The 21,520-nt window shown below is 45.2% G+C and overlaps 2 protein-coding genes across 5 annotated transcripts in view; both read left to right on the forward strand.

Annotated features, from left to right (window-relative positions):
* The window catches only part of ANAPC5 (anaphase promoting complex subunit 5), a 28,698-nt gene extending 19,668 nt beyond the window's left edge, over positions 1 to 9,030 (forward strand). The window contains exons 10-17 of one of the 2 annotated variants that reach the window (XM_012663457.1): positions 996 to 1,177; positions 2,310 to 2,445; positions 3,993 to 4,067; positions 4,981 to 5,102; positions 5,556 to 5,663; positions 5,740 to 5,887; positions 8,125 to 8,287; positions 8,697 to 9,030. In XM_012663457.1, the coding sequence (XP_012518911.1) occupies positions 996 to 1,177; positions 2,310 to 2,445; positions 3,993 to 4,067; positions 4,981 to 5,102; positions 5,556 to 5,663; positions 5,740 to 5,887; positions 8,125 to 8,287; positions 8,697 to 8,908 (1,146 nt within the window). In that variant the 3' untranslated portion in view covers positions 8,909 to 9,030. The remainder of the gene's footprint in view (positions 1 to 995; positions 1,178 to 2,309; positions 2,446 to 3,992; positions 4,068 to 4,980; positions 5,103 to 5,555; positions 5,664 to 5,739; positions 5,888 to 8,124; positions 8,288 to 8,696) is intronic. The other variant, XM_012663458.1, reaches the window with a different exon arrangement.
* A 6,086-nt stretch (positions 9,031 to 15,116) lies between these two features.
* Positions 15,117 to 21,520, forward strand: part of CAMKK2 (calcium/calmodulin-dependent protein kinase kinase 2, beta) — a 49,668-nt gene continuing 43,264 nt past the window's right edge. For all 3 annotated transcript variants that reach the window (XM_012663459.1, XM_012663460.1, XM_012663461.1), the window contains exon 1: positions 15,117 to 15,218. The gene's annotated coding sequence lies outside the window, so the exon portion shown is untranslated. The remainder of the gene's footprint in view (positions 15,219 to 21,520) is intronic.

Here is a 21,520-nt window from a genome sequence, read left to right on the forward strand (position 1 = left end):
TGCTGATCCTTGTTTTAAACAATAAACAAGGCCAGAAACCAGTAAACCTGACAGGCAGATTTGTCCTTTCTGATTTTGAGTGACAGGGAAGGACCTGAATTATAGTCGTCAATGACATATAGTTAGGAGCCTCGAAAGGTCACATCTACACACACCAAGTAGATGACGGTTAGAATCTAGATTCCTGTTGCTTTAATAACCTTATTCTCTCAAAAAACATCTACTGAAAACCGGAGCATACACAGTGCGACAGCTTAAGCATCCTGTCTCATAAAGTTTGAGACAAACTTCAGTAAAATTGAAAGTAATTATGTGTAGTAATTTAACATCTGTGTTTTTAAAATCTGTAAATTGTCCATGTGATTCACTTCTGGGAAAGGAAACTTAAATGTTCAGAATTGATGGTAATGACAAAAATGGCTCCTTGAAATGAATGACAGACTTCTTAAGTACACTTTTTGCTATGGACTCAAGCCGACTCTCTTTAGTTGAGCTTTCATCCTTGAAGATTATACCAGGAGTTAATGAAAAGATAACTTTGCTGCTCATGATAAGCATCCTTTTTTGATCTCCTATTACATAATGTGCCCAGCACTGTTTGACATATATTATTTCATTGTAATCCTTTCAACAATTCTTTATGATAGGTTTGATGCCCATTTTACAGATGAGGAAGCTGAGGCATAGCTAAGAAGCTAAGTGACTGGCCCTAAGTCACACAGTAAGTAGCAGAGGCAGTGTTTAAGTCCAGGTCCACCTAATGCCAAAGCCCTGCTGGCTCTTTTCCGTGTCCCCTCTGCCTCTCTTCCAGCCCCAGTTATTCAGGAACACATCTCACATGGATCAGGGTTAAGGTCAGGTTGTAGGTACTTTCCTTTTAAATAGTGCTGTCACTGTGCATGTGCTGAAATGTGAAATCCACCACATTTCTGAAGAGCAAACAAATTCTGTCATGTAATCTCTATCTTGGGTCGTGGGTATATCTGTCCCCTTAGTACCTCGCCTCCCTGGGAATACAGTCCCTTGTTCAACAGAGAGCTTTCGCTGGGAAGACGGCAAACAAGCTGATGGATGCCCTAAAGGACTCTGACCTCCTGCACTGGAAACACAGCCTGTCGGAGCTCATCGATATCAGCATTGCACAGAAAACGGCCATCTGGAGGCTGTACGGCCGCAGGTAGGTTTTCAAGCAGATTGCCAAGGCCGTGAGGGGCGAATCCTTCGGAGATAAGCAGGAACTAGCAAACTGCTTCTGTGAAAGGTCACATGGACAAGGTTTCGCCCCCCCACTTTGGTAGAAGTTGTTCATGCAGAGGATTAGACAGAATGTTTTATAGTGTAAGAACATTTTGTGTTTTGCAGTGACTTCGCAAAATTTTTTCCCATGCATGTTCTTACTTACCCCTCTCAGCTCCTCTGTGAGGTAACTGGTGGGTGATCTCCATTCTGGGATGAGTAAACCAAGGTTCTCTTGATCTTGATCTACCCAAGATCACAAATGTAGTTAACAAGTGACAGAGCCAGGACTCAAACCCAGGTCATCTGACTCCCAGCACTGTGCTTCTCTGCTCTGAGACAGGAACCTCTCTTCCTGTTCGAGGAGGTGTGGTCCACAGTTGCTTTAGTAAAGCATCCCCTGAACCCCAAAGCTGTTGTGTGAAGAAAGTTGCTTTTGTGTTAACCAAGGTGTTTTCTCTGGAATATTGCCAGCTTCATGTTTACTTTTCCATTTAGCTAACTTTAGCTTGGGAGTAAACTTCTGAAGCAGATTTTAATCCTGGAGCCCTGTTGCTACCTCACCCCTCATCTAGACAATCTACTCTTTCTAGGAATTCAGTAAGGAAAGGAAGTGACTATTTTACCAGTCTTGTTTTTGTATTTCAGATAATTTTTTGGCACGGTGTGCTCTGAGACAGCTGCAGACACTGGCCACTGCTTACATTGCCAGAGCAGCCGGTGCCAGGATGGCATCGGGTCTGAATTTACCCGTGAAAACTAATTAACATACTGTGACCACAGGGAAAATCGGGTGGGGTGGGGGTGGGGTGGGGGATCTGAGAGCTTAGAGCTTCCAGTTGTGCTGTAACCACTGTATGTCTCCTTTGGGGCTGCACGTCAGGATGCTTTTTCGCTCTCCTGGTCCTGAGGGCAGGATCGCTGGCATTGGGAGGCAGCTGCTCCCACAAAGCCAGGGCCTGCAGAGGGGTTTATCTTCCTTGCGTTTCCACTCAAGATAACTGATGGGTGTGGCTAAGGGGCAGCCTGGGTCTACTGACTGAAGGAAAATCCTGTCCCCTCTCCTCACCCAGCACCATGGCACTGCAGCAAGCCCAGATGCTGCTGAGCATGAACAGCCTGGACTCGGTGAACGCAGGCGTGCAGCAGAACAATACCGAGTCATTTGCCGTCGCACTCTGCCACCTTGCAGAGCTACACGCGGAGCAGGTAGGCAGGTGGCTGGGCCTTAAGGCATGATAAGGCAGCCTTACCATGAGTCTCCAATTATTCTAATTTCCTTTGTGTCTGTTTCTCCAACTGTCCTCCACATGAACCGGGTGCTGTCCTTTGCTTTGTGGTATGGCAGTGGTTGGGGCTTGGTGAGCCTATAAGAAGTCATGGGGTTCTGAACAGCTTTCTGATCATCTTTCTGCAACTCAGAGGAAGTAGAGTGAGCCTTTTTTCCTAAGATTGTCAGCCCCTTTGCTCTCTCTGCATGACTCTGCTTCATCTTGTATCATTCCTCTCACGGCCTCAGGAATGGCAGGTCACAATGAGAATGTTTTTGGAGGATACCGCAGTGTGTGCGCTGTTCTTTCTGCTTGGCCCGAAGGTTTGACAACCCACCTAGATCCATATGCCCAAATCCCTATGGCAGTCATGAAAATAATTGGCAAGACTAGCCAGTTAAAATCACAGGAATAAGATGATAAATGATCTTTTATTGTAATTCAATGTAATTTTCATTTACTTCAAATAAAAGTTCATTTGCAGTCTAACTGAGCTTCTATATAAACAGAAAGTGCATTACCTCATGAAGGATTCAGACAAATTGAAAAGCTTTTGGGGTCAATAAGATAAAGATAAACATCCCAACAATATAAGAGTGTAAAAAAGACATGAATGTATTCACAGAAAAAGCAGAAATGACCCCAAAACATGAAAAAATTTCAGTCTAGTCATTGAAATTAAATGTAAAGCAGTTAAAATACTAGTTTAACCAATCAAATAGGCAAAGATGTATTAGGGGAGGAGAGGAGCATAGAATCCTGACATAAAAGTACTTGGTACATTTCTAGAGGGTAATTTAGCAATATATCCCAGAGAACTTAAAAGTGCCTATCATTTCTATTAGTACTTCCAAGATTTTATCTCAAGAAAATAACTGGACAAGTGTACAAAGCTATGTGCACCAAGATAATCACTGTATCATTTTTTAAATGGAAAAAATTAGAAACAACCAAAATATCCAAAACTAGCAGTCTGTTTTGATGTACAATAATTTATTTACCTAATAAAATGACTATATAGATTTGTATTTATTGACATTGGAAAGATTGATGCATTCAAAAACTATTTATTGAGTGCCTCTCATGTTCAGTGCTGTAAGAAATTTATAAAAACAGTATATATACCTATTTTGGAATACTTGTATATTTTATATTTATGTCCATAAAAGAAGCCTAGAAAGAGATATGCCAAAACATTAACTGTGATTATCTTTGGTGGGATTAAAAGTAATTTGTCTTTTCTTATTGTTTACATGTATTTTGTAAGTTTTTTTCTAGAATGAGTGTGTCTTGTGTAATTTTCAAAACTTAACACAAAATTTATTAGAACCTTAAAATAATAGCCCTTTGAAATTCGGCAGACTCTGCCTAGCGTCTTTCAGGTTTCTGCATCAACAACAGATGAATCCTGTTGACATCCCATGTGTGGTGCAGCAGGTGTGGTTTCAACACAGGTTGTACTAATCAAATTGTGTCTATTTAAAGGGCTGTTTCGCTGCAGCTTCTGAAGTGTTAAAGCACTTGAAGGAACGATTTCCACCTAATACTCAGCATGCGCAGGTAACCTGCCTTTTGTGTGGCATTGGATTTATTTCTGATAAGAATGTTTTTATTATAATGTAAAGTGAGATATTTTAGAATCTCCCTCAGAAAAATTGTGTTGAGCTAAAAGGGAATTTGTCAAAGGATGCATACAAGTATGAAAATACTTGTTTTGTTTTTTTTGTTTTTTTTACCCCAAGACAGTCTCACTCTGTTGTCCGGGCTAGAGTGCCGTGGTCATCCTAGCTCACAGCAACCTCAAACTCCTGGGCTCAAGCAATCCTCCTGCCTCAGCCTCCCGAGTAGCTGAGACTACAGGCATGCGCCACCATGCCCCACTAATTTTTTCTATATATTTTTAGTTGTCCAGATAATTTCTTTCTATTTTTAGTAGAGATGGGAGTCTTGTTCTTGCTCAGGCTGGTCTCGAACTCCTGAGCTCAAACGATCCACCTGCCTCGGCCTCCCAGAGTGCTAGGATTACAGGCGTGAGCCACCGCGCCCGGCCCAACATTACTTGTTTATACGTGGTTTAAAAACATACAAGCTCATACTATACATTGTTTATAGGCAAATATATATGTTGCAAAAGTATTAAAAACATGAATGACAATGATAAATACCAAACTGAGTGCCTACTTTGGAAAAAAAGAAATGGAATTTGCAAAAGACTTCAGTGTTATCTAATAGTATCTGAAGCAAATAAAGCAAAATGTGAATTGACAAAGTTGGTGGTTGGCACACATCTGTCTGTTATTTTATTCTCTTCTCCCCATACATGAAATATTAAAAAATTTATTTAATATCAAAAAAATGTGAATTGTTGTACGGATATTTGCTAAACAAGCCAAAATACTTTTATATTCCTATTGCATAATAAGGTGAACATTTGCCATTTTGTACGTAATTGTTTTTTTTCTTATTATAATAGTTATGGATGCTGTGTGATCAAAAAATACAGTTTGACAGAGCAATGAATGATGGCAAATATCATTTGGCTGATTCACTGGTTACAGGAATCACAGCTCTCAATGGCATAGAGGGTGTATATAGGTAAGAAACTTGGGAACTCCAACCCAAGAATAAAATAATTTTTAAATGGCTTTGTTTTTATTAGTTTTGTGTGTGCATTAATTTATTTACTTTAGCTTAGAAAAAACTTTTACAGGAAATAAAATACAGATAAACAAAATGAATAAAATAAGTATCACCCAGAGATAATCACTAACATGCTATTCATTAAAATATCTATAATTCCAGATGTTTTTCTTGCATGCATGTGTGTGTGCATATACACATACATGCTTACATATACACATTCATACACATACATATACACACATTTTTTTTTTTCTATAACAAAAATTAAATCAGGCACAGTTTGTCTCCTTGGGAGGTTTGTGGTCTAATTGAGAAAATAGAGATTCTTACCCGCAAAGTGACTATAGTTAAAATACTTGGAAAACATCAGCATAACCATTTGTCCTTATCTTGATTCTGTTTCAGAAAAGCAGTTGTACTACAAGCTCAGAACCAAATGTCAGAGGCACATAAGCTTTTACAAAAATTGTTGACTTACTGTCAGAAATTGAAGAATACAGAAATGGTGATTAGGTAAGGGGTCTCTCGCGTACCTCGTGGAGATGTGGTGGTGGGTATTCTCATCCCATGTTTTCCTTTTTGTCGTCAGTGTCCTGCTGTCGGTGGCAGAGCTGTACTGGCGATCTTCCTCCCCTACCATCGCGATGCCTGTGCTCCTGCATGCTCTGGCCCTCTCCAAGGAGTACCGTTTGCAGTACTTGGCCTCTGAAACAGTGCTGAACTTGGCTTTTGCCCAGGTAGGCCCATCTCTGTTTTCACAGCACATATTTGTGCTGAAGAACTGGTGAGTCTATTACCACTTTTTGATATTGAAAAGGATAATGAGCTTTCATTTGTTAATGTTGAAGTCCGGAAGGGCAGTTTCCATGTGCAAACCCTCCAAGGAAGCCTGTGGAGTTGTGAACCTGGTGACAGGCTGACACTGGCTTTCCTGAGCTGTGTGTTTAATAAGGGAGACTTGCCTCTTCAGTGAGGACACTTGCATCACGTTAATGATTAGCTAGCACAGAGCGATTGATGTTTGATTTGGCAACAAGAGGATGTGAATAAAGAAATGAGGGCCAGGTGCGGTGGCTCATGTCTGAACTCCCAGCACTTTGGGAAGCCAAGGTGGGACGATCACTTGAGGCCAGGAGTCCAAAGTTACAGGGAGCTATGGTCATGCCACTGCACTCTGCCCTGGGTAATACAGCAAGACCCTGTCTCTTTAAAAAAAAAGAAAAAAAAAAAAGAAATGAGATATTTATTGGAAGTTTTTGGAAATCAAATTGTGTTTTATGTTTGTTTTCTTTCTCCTCTAGTAAAGGCCACAAAGGAAGGGACTCTATTTATTTCTAGCTATATTCTCTGGTACCTAGTAGGACCTACACATAGTAGACTTTGAATTTTGAACCCGCTGGAGAAATTTATTAACTCAAGCAGAGGTTTTCCAAACTGTACATGAGAATTATTGGGGAGATTTAAAAAATATCTTCATACCTGGCCTTGCCTCTGACCTACAAGTCAGAATCTCTAGGGGTGGAGCCCAGGAATCTGCTCCTTACCAACTTCTTCAGTGATTCTTTTTTTTCTTGAGAAAATTTATATAACATAAGATTTCCCGTTTTAACCATTTTAAAGTGTACAATTCAGCAGTTTTCAGAATATGAACAATGTTGTGCAACCATTATTACTGTCTAATTGCAGAGTATTTTCATTACCTAAAAAAATGAAACTCCGTACCCATTTACTTTGGGTAAAATTTCCAGTAGAATGTTGGTAGAAGTGGCAAGAGTGTATATCTTGTCTTGTTCCTGATCTTAGGGGGAAAGCTTTTAGGCTTTCATCATGTTATGCTAGCTGTGGGTTTTTCATATATTTCCTTTATTATGTTGAAGAAGTTTCTTTTATTCCTAGTTCATTGAGTGTTTTTAATCATGAAAGAATATTGGATTTTGTAAAATGTTTTTCTGTATCAATTGAGATGATCACACGGGTTTTTTTCCTTCTTTTTATTCACATGGTATATTGCATATACCATATTCATATATTGAGCTACCTTGCATTCCTGGAATAAATCCCACATAGTCAGGTGTATGATCCTTTTAATATACTGCTGGATTTGGTTTGCTAGTATTTTGTTGAGGAATTTTGTATCTGTCTTCATAAAGGATATTGATCTGTAGTTTTCTTGTGGTATCTTTATTTGGCTTTAGTATTAGGGTAGTAATGGTCTCACAAAATGAGTTAGGAAGTGTTCCCCCCTCCTCTGTTTTTTGGAGGAGTTTGAGAAGGATGTGTTAATTCTTTAGAAATTTGGTTGAATTCACCAGTGAAGCAGTCTGGTCCTGGGCTTTTCTTTGTTGGGGTTTTTTTGGTTACTGATTTGATTTTTTTTTTTTTGAGATAGGGTCTTGCTTTGTTGCCCTGGCTAGAGTTTGGTGGCCTCATCATAGCTCACTGCAGCGTCAAACTGCTGGGCCCAAGTGATCCTCCTGCCTAAGCCTCCTGAGTAGCTGGGACTACAGGCTGTGCCACTACACCTGGCTAATTTTTCTGGTTTTTTTGTAGAGATAGGGTCTTGCTGTGCTGCTCAGATTGGTCTCGAGCTCCTGGGCTCAAGTGATCCTTCCACTTCAGCCTCCTGAAGAGCTGGGACTGTAGGTGTGCACCACCATGCCTGTCCCCAAGTGATTTCTTACCATCTAGTTCAACCCCTCAGAATCACCAATCTAAAGGATATTAATGTGAATCTTTTTCTAAAAATAAATTTTCTGTAGTGAATAACCTTTCCCTACTTTATCCGTTATAGTGTGAGATCATACTGTCACATACTGTATTTTCTAGGAGTCTGATGCCTGTTTTAATGTAGAACATGTCAGGGAGAAGATAAGCCCAAGATAGCTACTCAGGAGAGAACTGCCAGAAATGAAGCCCTTCCTGGTTGTGGGCACTGGGTTCAGGTGTGTTCAGTGCCATGATGTTTCTTTTTCAGCTCATTCTCGGAATCCCAGAACAGGCCTTAAGTTTTCTCCACATGGCCATTGAGCCCATCTTGGCTGATGGAGCTATCCTGGACAAAGGCCGCGCCATGTTCCTAGTGGCCAAATGCCAGGTGGCTTCAGCATCTTCCTATGATCCACCGAAGAAAGCAGAAGGTAGGAAGCTATACAAAGATTATTAGGTGATACTATTCCTAAATATGCTGAAGGTTAGGACCCAGAAGAAAAAAAGACATTAAATTTGGGACAGTATTTACATTCTGAGTATTCGCAAACATATGTCAAAATTTCATGCAGCATATAAAGCACTTTCGCATGCATGCTTGGCAGGAGGGTTGAAGGCAATGAATGGTTATTTTAACCCCATAAAGCCAGGTGCCAGGCTAGAAGTCAGGACTAAAGACCTTTTTTAAAACCTCACCCTAATGGTTTCTTTCCCCTCAAAAAACGGAGAATGTAAAAGTATTTGGTACATATTAAACAAATGAAATTAGATACCATGTTTTGAAAACTATATGGGAAGTGTCGAATTAATGTATGGGGTATTTTCTTCATTTTCCATCAGCTCTGGAGGCTGCCATTGAGAACCTCAATGAAGCAAAGAACTATTTTGCAAAGGTTGACTGCAGAGAGCGGATCAGGGATGTTGTTTACTTCCAGGCCAGACTCTACCACGCCCTGGGGAAGACCCAGGAGAGGAACCGGTGTGCAATGCTCTTCCGGCAGCTGCATCAGGAGCTGCCCTCTCACGGGGTGCCCTTGATAAACCATCTCTAAAAAGGACATCCCTGCTGGGCCACTGTGTGGAGTATAAGATTTCGGACTTCTTCATGCCCCTTCCTCCATGTATATGATGTATTTGTAAGACCCTGTCTTGTCAATAAACTGCATTATGATTAGGTTGTCTTATTTTGTTGCTAGTAGGTACATCATTGTTTTATCTCCCTTTTCTTTCCTTTTAGTAGTGAGGACCCCACCTTTTTGTTGATAAATGGCTGTTTTGCTAACAAGTGTCTGAGATTATGTTCTCTCTGGGCAAAATGGCCAGTATCTTTATTAGAAATTTCATTAGAAATCATGTATACTCCATCATTATGTAAATTTGTTTAGCTTATGTGCTTAGACAAAGAACTCTTTTGGGAATTGGTAGATCTCTCTGAGGGGGTCAGTGCAGGTTTTTAATGAGGCTGTGATTTTCCTTTTGAAGCTTCCCTGTTTTGTTGGGCTGAACCAGTGCTTGTGTTGCCTGGGGGTGCTCAGAAGTACATGGTGGTCCCTGACTGGAGATTAAGACAGAAAAGATTTTTTTTGTGGTTTTTGGACTGATGACAAGAAGCATATTTCAGTCCCTTTCTAGGTGTTGGATTTTTTATACCTTCTGCATGGGGATGTTTTTTTCTATATTTAAGTATATAAAATTAAGCCCATTAAGAAATTCATCATGAATAAGGTGATTATAAACACAGAGTCTAAAGCTCAGAGGTGTGTGGATGCTATCACCAAATATACAATATATATATTAACATTTCTCAACCCTACGATTAAGCAGAAACCAGTTATTTCTTTGTTCATGAATTTCTTGTCCTTTAGTGTTCACAGAAAAATGCCTGTTTCAAGTCCAAAGCAGCAGCTGTACCCACACAGCCCTTATAAAGCGACAAGGAACCAACCAAATTTTGCAGCTTCTGTCATTGGCTCTTTCTCTGTTAAATTTAAACTTTCTAATGGAAATAATTTCTCTCCAGAGCTCTTTGAAGCAGTGTAAAACAACTTCTATCCATTGCGGAATGTTTGGTGGTCAAAGACAGCTGCTCTGGAAACAACAGACTCTGTAGAGATAGAGACATTGATTGGTATGTTGGTGTTTAAAAATCTTTCCTTAAATTTATTGGAAGGGTTATAAATCTAGACGGTGAAAATTAAATAAAATTAAAGGCTATGAAGTAAAAAGTAATTCTTCCTTCCAGGAAGTAACTACTATTATCAGTTCCTTTTTATTCTTTCAAATATGTTTTCTCATCTGATGTCACTTTTGACCAATGTATTTAAAGTAAAATCCTTCCAGACTCATAATTGGCCTTAACCACTCTGCCTCAGCAGAAGATCCCAGAGATGGGGCCAGGTTGTTCAGCTCACCCCACAGGTATCGACATAAAAGCCAGAAATCAAGCCTGACCAGGACCAACTATGGAGCTTGTGGGGCCCAGAGAAAAGTAAAAATGTGCGGCCTCTACTAAAAAATAATAAAGAATTTCCAAAGGGCAACAGCAGAGCCTTAAACCAAGTGCAGGGCCCTTCTGAGCCCAGAGCCCTGCACGGTTTGCACACCCGAGAAGCCAGCCTGCCCGACCCTGTGCAGCTGGCTGCACATCCACCTGAGCAGGGAGGAAGGGCCTGAATCTAAATGTAATAGAAGGGCCAGGGTCCCCTGCCATCAGTGACTTAGATTTGTTGGCTGGGGCCTGTCTCCTCCAGGAAGGAATAGTGAGGTTGAATGGGAAGTGAAGACATCAGAGTAACCCCAAAACCCAGAACTAACTGGGTGACAACTGGCTTTTTTCCTGGTGGAGCATTTGGTGGGGGAAGAAAGAGTCAGTAATTATATAATGGTATAATTATGGAGGGTTTAATGTAAGGGTGTACGAATTGACCATCTGGTTAAATGCGAAAAGGGTTAGGTGAGGAGGGAGTTGAAGCTTATTAGCCAGTGGGCATTCGGGTCTATACCAGAGACCTTCAGGATATATCCTCAAAGGAGGAGAAAAGAAAGGTGCTCTGACCCAAGCCACACAGTGGGAACTCTTCCCAGCAATTTTGGTGTTGAGTATTCAGAGCCCCGGAATGGATGGGAATCTTCACAACAAGCCTAAGAGGTAGGCAATAGTGTTAATTCCCGGAACAGATGAAGAAACTGAGGCATAAAGAGGTCAAGTCATTTGCTAGTAGGTTGCGGAGCTGAGTCTCCACCCAGAGTTTTGAAAAGTACTGTTTTTATGAACATTTTTTTTCAGTTTCTTGAACACATACTTGATTATATTAGTTGTCATTTATCTGGTGTCCGATATGGGCCAGACACTGCTAAGTGCTTGCACACGTGCCATCTCTAATGCTTGTGAGCTTGAACAGCCCTATTTCCCAGGTGAGGAAACCAGGCCTTAGAGGGTGGGTCTGACCCAGCCCCCATGCTAGCAAGAACCGGAACCAGGATTCAGCCCCAGGTGTGAGGGCTCCCCCACTGACGTTCTGTCTCTCATCCCCATGTTGCCTTTGTAGTCACCGCTATACCCTGAGTATTTCTACTTGGTCAGAGTGTTCTGAATTTTGTCCTGACAATTTTGGGTAGTTACACTGTCCTGTTTCCGTTTCTCGAAGATGTGTGCTAAGACAGATAAACAGCTTCCTCATCTGTGACCCCTGACATCTTTCATGATAATGTTTACATTTGGGACTAAGAAACCTATTAATCTCACTACCTGTTGAAAATTCCCAAGGTCTTTTTCTTTCTTTCTTTTTTTTTTTTTTAAGACTAGTCAAGTGCAGTAGTGAGGGGGGGAAAGTAGTAGAACAAGGAGTTCAATCTGTAACTGACTGTGAACAATCAAGTGAGATAACTCACTACTTTCGGACCAGACTATTCTTTTTTTTTTTTTGACAGCATTTTCTTTTCTTTCTTTTTTTCTTTTCTTTTTTTTTTTTTTTAGAAATGGGGTCTCACTATGTTGCCCAGGCCTCCTCAGCCTCCCCAGTAGTTGGGACTACAGGCATACGCCATTGTGCCTGGCCTGACAGCATTTTTCTACTGTCCTGTTCAGTGGGAAAGAATTCAATGGATGAAGTGCATCCGTGTGATTAATTCTGCTGTTTGTATCTAGATGTTCAAGGTTTGGGAGATGGAACATTCCAGTGAGCAACATGAGTAGAACACAGTTCAGAAAGGAACAACAGAGCCTCGGCAAGAGATTAGGAAGCCATCCTAGTGGGTGAGATAATTTTAAAGAGTTACTTTTTGGTTCCTTCCCTGGTACTGTTCAAGTTTTCTTTAAAAATAAGATTCAGATCCTTTGTTTACTTATTTCACTGGCAATCTGTTGTCAGGACAACAAGATTTGTTTGCCTAGAATAGGGTTTTCTGGTATTCTTGGAAGAAAAAACCCAAAAGCAAAGCTAATTCTTACTTTCATTTTTCTAAGAAGAAAATGGTTTCCTTGAGTGGGATGGTTCTTATCCTAAGAATTATAATGACAGGCAATTTGATGTTTCTGCTTTGTACTAATTCACTTTAATAGGAAAGGCACATAAATTGATGGGGCTTTAAGCTCTGTGCTAAGTATTTTAATAGCATCATTGAGCACTTACATGCCAGGCACTGAGCTAAGATCTTTACACACGTTACTGAATTTAAACCTTATGCCAAACCTGTGAGCAAGGTACTATTATTATCCCCATTTGACAGCTGATGAAACCAAACTGGAAGAGATCAAGGCACTTGCCCAAGACCACAGAGCTGGTAACTAGGGAAACTGGGATTTGAACTAAGTCTATCTGACTCCAGAGTCATTGATTTCAACCACAATGTGGAAAGTATACAAATGTTTCCGATGGGGTACCTACCTTGACCCCAGAAATTTATAGCTCTATTGGCAAGTAAAATGCATGTGTGAAAATGGAAAGAATAAAGAAGATACGGTGGCTGAGCATTAATATGTGGTACTGTGCTTGCTTTAGATCAGAGAGAGGAGAGGTCGGAGGGCCTGGGTTGCAGCATTTTAGGAAACTTCCAGGAAGAAGTGACTCTTGGGCTAGGGTTTGCATTTGTATGAGCACTTCCTAACACATCTTACTTAATTGGCTTTTAAGCTTACACAGCTATATGAATATCTAAGTTTAGATTAGCTACAATGTTCTAATCAAACATAGGCAACTTAGTAACATGATGTAAATATATAGAATTGTGTGTTTTAACAAGTAACAGGAAAAGACACCAAGACCTATTTTGGTTACCTTAGTAAAGCAGAGTTGCCAAACTGTTTATTGCCCATGGGCCAAATCTTTCAAAGCCTACTAAGAATGGTTTTGACATTTTTATATGGTTAAAGAAAAACCAAAATAGTAATATTTTGTGACATATGAAAATTATAGGAAATTCAGCATTCAGTGTCTGTAAATAAAGTTTTATTGGAACATTGCCATGTGCATTCATTTACTATGGTCTGTGGCAGGGCTAAGTAGTTGCAACAGAGAGGTATGGCCCGCAAAGCCTAAAATGGTTACTTACTATCTGGCCCTTTACAGAAAAAGTTTGCTGACCTCTGCCTTACAGTTGTAAATGCCCCAAATGCTCCCCCCAGCCCTAATACATATTTTGGGGGGAGAAAATGTAAAAATATAGAAAAATACAGAACTATGCATCCACCATTGAGAATTGACAGTTGTTAACATTTTGCCATTTGCCTCACATCCATTTCTAAGTACTAGAAGGAATAAAACATTACAACGTTCCTCATGCTCACTGTCCCGTTCTCCGTCGCTACTTCCTTCTTTCTGGCAGACTGTTATGAATTGAATGTGTATCCTTCCCCGTGTCCATGAACAGTTATACTGTGTGGAATTTAAAAATACACACAAATTGTGCATCATACCGTATTATGCAACTTGCTCTTTGACTCAACAGTATGTTTTTGGGATTTCCTCATGTCAGTGCAAGTAGATCTAATGCAGTCCTTTTAACTATTGGATGGTATTCCATCAAATGACTGATTTTATTTATCCGTCCTCTGCTGGACATTTGGGAGGCTCCCAGGTTTTTGCTATTATCAACATATGCATGCATGTTGAGTAACATCAGAAGGGGTGGTCATTTCATTAGGTCGCTCCCAATTGTTTGGGAGTGCCCCCTGCAGGCTGGGAATACCAGAGGCGCTCATCGGAAGGGGGCTGGAAATCCACCCAGTTGACAAAAGGGCTTTGAACCTTTAATTAACTTGGCGCTTGACTCTCCTCTCAACTCTTCCCTTTTGGCTGCTTGGCAGGGTCAGTGGGACATCCCCTGGGCCACTTTCAGTCCAGATCTGGGTTGTCCGACCCCCAAGTCGGTTCAGGGAGCCCTTGAGATCTTCTCCTCTCCCCTCTTCCCCAGTGCTGTTACCCAGCTGGGAGACTTAACACACAAAAACTCTTAAGGCTCCAGCAAAGTAGGATGCCAAGAGGGGGAGAATATGATGTATTTCACAAAAAGCATCTCAACAGCCGTCTGGAAGAGCCAGAACTTCAATGGGTTTCGTGCAGTTTGGTGCATCCAGGCTGACTGGGGATGGGAGAGGAACTCCTTCCCGCAGCCTCTGTGGCCGGCCCTGAGCAAGTGGCCAGTGGGGAGGCGGCTGCGGAAGGGGGCTCCTCCGAATGGGTGGTCACCCGAAATCCAGGCCGCATCCACCGCGGGGCGCCTCGTGCTGGGGCAGCAGCCCTGTGGGCGGGAGCCGGGCTGCGAGGCGGGACCCCGGGTCTCCCCGCCGGTCTGGGGAACTTTGCGAGCCTCAGCCGCCGCCCTGCATCCCCGCATTTAGCTAAACAAAGCGAACGCTGCCCGCGCGTCCCGCCCGCGCGAGGGTGCCGCGGCCGCTGCGGGGAGAACCCGGGCAGGTGCGCGCGGGGGCAAAGTTCCCGCGCCGCCGTCCGCGCCCCCGGAGGGCCGCTCCCCTCCGCGCCGCCCGCGGACTCCGACCCCCGCCCGGCCCGGCCTCACTTCCCCTCCTCCGCGCCTCCTCCCTTCGCTTCTCCTTTCGCTCCGCCGCTACTTTCGTCTCCACAGGCGCCCGCCCCTCCCCTCCCCTCCGCTCCCGGGCGCGGCGCCGAGCCGGCGGGGGCGCGCGGCGGGGGCGCGCGGCTCGGCGCCCGGGTTTCCAGCGGCCAATCCCCGCGCAGCCCGAGGCGGCGTCGCGCCCGAACCCGGGCCGGGCGGCTCCTCCCGCCTCCGCCCCCCGCGCGCCCGCCCGGGCCGGGGAGAGGAGCGCGCGGCCGGGCAGAGCGAGCGGAGCGGAGCCGAGCCGGGGGCGCAGAGCGCGGGAGGCGGCGGCGGCGCGGAGCCCAGGTGAGCTGGCGTTAGCCGGGCCGGGGGCGGGGGACGCAGCCGCCGCTGCCCCGGGCGCCCTCACCCTCTCCCTCTCGGGGCGGGGGACTACCGCCGGGACTGCGCACAAAGCCCCGAGGCTGGCCTGGGGTTCTCTTCACTGAGGGACCCCACGTGCACCGCCCCACGCCCCGCCACGTGGATGACGCGTCCCCCGGCACCGTTTCCCCAGTGTCCGCGGGCGCCCAGGGCCTCGGGGTGGCGTCCTAGGCTGGGCCGCGCCCTGTCCGGGCGGCTGGGACAGTCCTGGAGTTTGGAACCGATGTCACCAGGGTCTGGGGCCGTCCAGGATCGTGGAGGCGGCCAAAGGCCCACACCCTCGCGTTTGACAGGTGGGGAAACCTGGAGCGCTCAGGGGAAGACAGGGCCAGCGGACTTTGGGCACCGCCACCCTGCAGCCTGCTTGTCTTAGGGCTAATCCAGGCCTTGGTGGCTTGGACACCAGGTGGCAGGACCCTAGACCAGCAGTTGTGGGGGATCTGGGGGACCTCTGCCTCTTCTCAGCCTGCCCTTTGACCACCGCCACCGCTCCTCTCAGGCTTGGTTCTTTTGACCTAAATTTACCTCGGGCTTCAGCATGCTGTGAATGCAGAGAAGTGTCCGCCTGACTCTCTGGGTGCTGGGCCCAGCCTCTCTCAACGCTGGGTCTTGGTGTCTGGGGTGCCACCCGATCCAGCCTTAGCTTTTCCTGGCTTCCCCCAGCCCTTGCACTGCCCAGTTTGGGAAGCGGGATGTTTTCACAGCTCTGCCCCTGCGGCCTGGGCTGCTCTCACCTGGTGCTGAAGAGGTCCCACCTCAGCCCCTCTGCTCTGCGCAGAAGGTTGAGATGGAGGGATGTAGCTTGGGGAGGGGGTGCATCTCAGTGCCATCAGCAAGGGAAGGGCACTCTGGTCGGAGGTGGGACATGCAGCATCCATCTCCCTAGAGGCAACTTTTGCCTTCCTCGGCCTGGTGTTTGGAGTCCCCACAGTCCTAGAGATAGAAACTTCACGTGCCCCAGAGCGGCGCTGTCATTTATCACTACCCCTCTGCTGGCTCTGCCCCCAGAGGAAAGAGAGGAGGATAGTTTTATGTCCCCTTAAGCTCCTTTGTTCCTTGGAGGAGGCAGGGGCTGCCACAAGGGTAGCTCTTTGAAGGAATTAGTCCGCCTCTTCCCAAAGCACCCCACAAAAACATGCAATTTCAGAATAAACATGTGCATGCTATGGAAGTGCAGCTTTAGGTTGAGCCCCAGACCCCCCTTCCAGATTTGCAGCTCATAAACCCTTCCTATATAGAGAAAGCAGGCATTTGTGATGAGGGCCCACAACGTATTTTTGTAGCAAAGAATAATAGCCATCGTTTGATGAGCCCCTAACTTAGATAATAATAATGTTAGTAACTAACATCTCTTGAGTTCTTGCTATGTGCCAGGTGCTGCGCCATGTATTATATCATTTAATGTTTACCAAAATCCTGCAAGGCAGGGATTTTTATCCCCATTGTAGAGATTAGGAGATTGAGGTTTACAACAATCCTGCAGTGTTGCTAGGATTTAGCCCCATTTTATAGAAGGGCTCAGAAAAGTTAAGTAACTTGCCCAGGGTCACACAGCCAGTGCAGCCATATCAGGCCTGAGGGCCTTTGTGCTTTACCACCTGTTCTACAGCAGGGGCCCTTGCAAGGCAGCCTTCAGCTTCTTGAAGAGCTCAGATTTTTTACTAAGTCAACATTTGAGGACGCAGATCTAAGCAGGCTCTATAGTCATGCCAATTCTTAGGCTTGTCTTTGGCCCAGGTTGTTAATGGGCTGGTAGCCAAATATATTCATTAATAACTACGCATTAGTTCTCATTCAGGGTGGTTCCTCCCTCCTGGCAAGCGTTTGGAAAAGTGTCAGGGTGACTTTTGGTTGTCAAGTAATGCAAGCACTCCTGGCTTTTAGTGGGCAGGAACGAGGCATGCCAGATGTCCTGAAAGCGGGCCAGTGCCACCACGTGAAGAATTCCCCTGCCCTAGATGCCAGTAGTGCCCCTGTTGAGAAACACCACAAAGAATAAGTGCTGTGGAAATGGAGGGAGCAGAGGGCAACAGCGTTTGGAGAAATCTCTTTTGACTGGTGTGCATCTGAGAGGCTTCCTGAAGGAGGAGTCTTTTGTGCTGAGCCTCGAAGAACGAGTCAGAGATTGGACATTGGAAGGGAGCGGGAGGGGAAGGGGATAGGACGAGATAACCTAGCAGAGGGAACTTTGTGCGGTAACTGGGTTCCCTCCTTGTGAACCTCAGCCTGGGATGAAGAGGCTAGCCTGCTCTCCCGGGGAAGGGCTGGACTGGGTGGGGCAGGCCAAGCCTGTTTTCAAGGCATTTGGGCTCCAGTTTTAACATGGGCCACAGAGTCAGCGTTACCCTACCGTGAACTCATTTTATGGAAGGGCTAAGATAGGCTGAGTAACTTGATCAGGGTCGGTCAGGGTCACCTGCGACCTTCTTCCCTGCCTGGCACACCTTCTGGTGGCTGGGGGAAGCATATGGTTCCTATTTCCTGCCCTGATCCTGAGGATTTGGGGCAAATGCTATTTCAGATTTTCCTTTGAGTCAGAGGGCCTGGTATTGCTATTTTTCTCAGATGTTTTGCTTTCCCACCAGCCCCTCCCCTTCGTTTGGGGTTAGAAAACCTGGATGTGGGGTTCCGGCAGGCTGGCTCCATGGTGCTGCAGTGGCCTCAGCCTCGCATCTATGCCTCTTTCCTGGAAGTTGAGGAAATTGCATTTCCCCTTTGAAATGGACCTTTCAGGCTGTGCTAGTTACCTTGCTGACCTGTTTGTAGACGTTCATAAGGCTGGCTTTTTTTTTTTTTTTTGATTGAGGTGAAATTCACAGAATATAAACTTAATCATTACAATTCAGCAGCATTTGGTACATTCACAGTGTTGGGCAACCATTACTTCGGTCTAGTTCCAGGACATTTTATCACTCCAGAAGGAAACCTTATATCCATTAAACAATCGCCCTCTCTTCCAAATGTCCATCCTTGGGCCCCTGGCAACCGCCAGTCTATTTTTTGTCTCTATGGATTTGCCTATTCTGAACATTTCATATAAGTGGAATGATGTAACATATGACTTTTGTGTCTGACTTCTTTCATTTGGCATAATGTTTTCAAGATTCGCCCATGTTGTGGCATGTGTCAGTGCTTCATTCTTTCTGTGGCCAATATTAATACTATTGCATTGTTTGGATGGGACCACATTTTGTTTATCCATTCATCCACTGATGGACATTTGGGTTGTTCCCACTGGGAGGGCTTCTTACGGCTACTTTGTCCATTCCCGTGTCTCTGCAGCTCCCCAGGTAGTAAACTTCTGGGTGTCAGACGTTGTTTTGTCACTCCATTTGCAGGGAGAGGGTGACGGGAGACAGATTTCATGACCAGCTTCCTGGAACAAGGTTTTCAGGACTCCCTTCATTGCACCCTCACCTGCCCCTGCCCAAGCAGCATAGCTCCCCTTTCAAGCCCGTTGCCTCGCAGGTCAACTCATGGTTTTTACAAGTGTGATTTTTCAGGGACAGTCTAGATTTTATTCAGTTCCCATTCATTTCAGTCATGATGAGTTATTAAATGTAGGTCCTCTCATGATTTTTTATTGGCATATGTTTTGTGAGCCTTTTTCCAGGGAAGTAAACCCACAAAGTAGAGAAAACCTCACCAGGCAGACAGTACCATGACCCTGTGGCCACAAATGGAGTCATCCCAGTCTCTCTTGATAGCTTCACCAGGAATGCCCACCACGGGAGCAGAAATCAGAAGCTGAGCTAGGAGGAAGCCTAGCAGAGATCAGCTCCTTGCCCCTTCCCATTTTACGGATGGGGAAAGTGGAGTGCAGAAAGGGAGGGAGGACGTGGTCTTCTTGGAACATTCACTGTGTGCTGGGCACTTTCACATAGAAGATCAACTCTACAGCCACCCTCTGCATAGCTATGGGTGGCTCCATTTTACACATGAGAAAATCAAGGCCCAAGGTCCCCTGGGATCCGTATACCTTCCTCATGTACCTTCTCATCCTGAGCTCTCATTCCTCCCTTGGCCACCTTCTGGCAAATTATGTCCATTTTCTTGAGGCATGGAGCCCGCCTTCCCCAGGAGGTTATGGTGTGAAAATAATGTCCAATTGGTCTTGCTCTCTGAAAAATAAGATTTGAATTACTATTCTTTTCTTTCTTCCCTGATTGGACACCTTCTTCAATAAGACCAAAATTTCAGAAAAGATACCTTTAAAATGAGTTAAGTGCTGTTAGGTTTCATAGGGAAGACCTCTGGCTCCTGCATTGCCTGCCAGGGATGTTAGTGATCCAAGTGGGAAAGGGATTGTTTTAGCTGCCAGTTTTTCCAGATTCAGTCGTGTTTGTAGTATTGCTGCTGAATTTTTTTTTTTCAGTTATGAAACATTTTAAACATAGAGAAAAGCCAAAGTTTTGTTTTGCTTTGTTTTTCGGACTGGTTTGTTTTTTGGAAAGCTGGAAGGGAGCCCAGGAGGTGACGGAAACAGGGCAGAGTGGGGCGCCCTGGCTCTGGAACCTTCATCTTTCACTCAGTCCTCTCTTTTTGGGGGGTGGTGCTGGTGACAAGCCCTGCCCTGGGGAACTGAGGAAGACGGGGACTTGGTCCCTGTTCCCAAAGCGCTTCCACGTGAGTGGTCTGTGCACTGCTGGGTAGCCCTCTGGAAAAGATGCACAATTCTAGCATCGTTTCCCTTTTGCAAAGGAGAGAAAGAGAATTAGAAGATTCTGTTGTGCCCCCACCCCCACCCTATCCTGAAAGCTTCTGCGCAACTATTTTTATGTTGCCTCTTTTTATCCTGGTGGCTTCTGTAAATAGTTGAGGGATGGCAGTTGCAGAGATAAAAATGCTAATTCCACCCTGGAAAGGAGACACGGATGGTCCCCTGAGGAAATGGGGGTGGGAGTCCGAGGTCTTGGGCATAAAGTAGGAACCCAGTGGGTGGGGAAGGGGCATTTGAGTGGTGCCTGAGGTAAGCCTCTGTTAGAGAAGTTTAAATGGGGAACCAGTGGTTTGTGGGGGCCAGGGTGCAGGCAGGAGGGCACATTCCCTTTTTGGTTCTTTAAAGGTGCATTGGGATATTGCCTTCAAGGCCTCTGGCAGGGGAAGACTTTATTTAGGTTCTTCCAAGAAAATTCTCTTGCCCTCTGGGTCCAGCTGTGGGGGCCAGCAGAGCTGGCTCCCAGTGCCCTTCTTGCTGGAGGCTGGCGAGGGAAGGAGCTAGATTTAGCGTTACCTCCAAAAGGCAGGGAAGAGGGAGGGAAGGGGCCGTGGGTGGGCAAGGCGCGGATGCCTGTGGGTTCCGAACTGGCCCCCTGTAGCTCTGATTTGCCAAGCTGCAGAATATTAGAGTAGAAGTCTGTTTCTTCATTATAAGCTGAAATTCCAGTTTCCTTCTAGCCTCTTCCTTCAGTTCTGTGAAAGATTGGGAGGGCTTCAATGGGGGAAGAGGAAGACTGTTTCCACCTCCCATTTCTAAAAACCTCCATCCCTGAAACACACACCCATACTCACACACACATCCATACTTCCTCGCTCTTCGAGGCTGGGGCCACCAGTGCACACCTAGCTTTAGATGGCTGCCCGCATGAGTGCGGCTTCTTTCAGTGATGCTTCACTATCCACCGAACAGTAGCTGCCTCAGAATCTTAAGACAGTTGACACTGGCGGGAAGGGAGACAAGGGAGCTGCTTGCTGTGTGAGCATCCAGGGCTGCAAGGGGACATTGGGCTGCAGGACACCTGGATCGCTTCCTGGTCTGGCTGGGAACCTGCTGGGCTGCCTTGGTGAGGTCATCTCATTTCCCTGGGTCTCGGCAACTCCATCTGCAGGCTCTGTCGTGTTGATTGCAGGAGCCGTGTGAGAGTGTGCGCAAACTCTCAGGACAGACGTAAGCAAGGCCAGGAAATTGTATGCAAACCCTATTTTTAATTTTGTAAAAAGTGATGCATATGGACAAGCGCTGTGGGGGAAGAGGAAAAGAGTTAAGTTAGCATGGTGGGATTAGAGGTTTGAAAAATTTTGTTTTGATATAAGTTAAAGCCAATTGAGGGGCTTGAATTTGATAACTGCTGAAGTCCTTTCTTGACAATAGCTTCTATTTAGTGAGCATCCGCACCTGTGCCCTCCCAGAGCACGCGTTAGCTGGATGGTCCTGGGCAGGTTACTCGGGCTCTCTGGGCCTCAGTTTCCTTGCTGGTGAAACGGGGATAATAGCAGTACCTATA

This window comes from Propithecus coquereli, unplaced genomic scaffold (genome assembly GCF_000956105.1).
Source record: "Propithecus coquereli isolate 6110/MARCELLA unplaced genomic scaffold, Pcoq_1.0 Scaffold81, whole genome shotgun sequence".
Classification (NCBI taxonomy): Eukaryota; Metazoa; Chordata; class Mammalia; order Primates; family Indriidae; genus Propithecus; species Propithecus coquereli.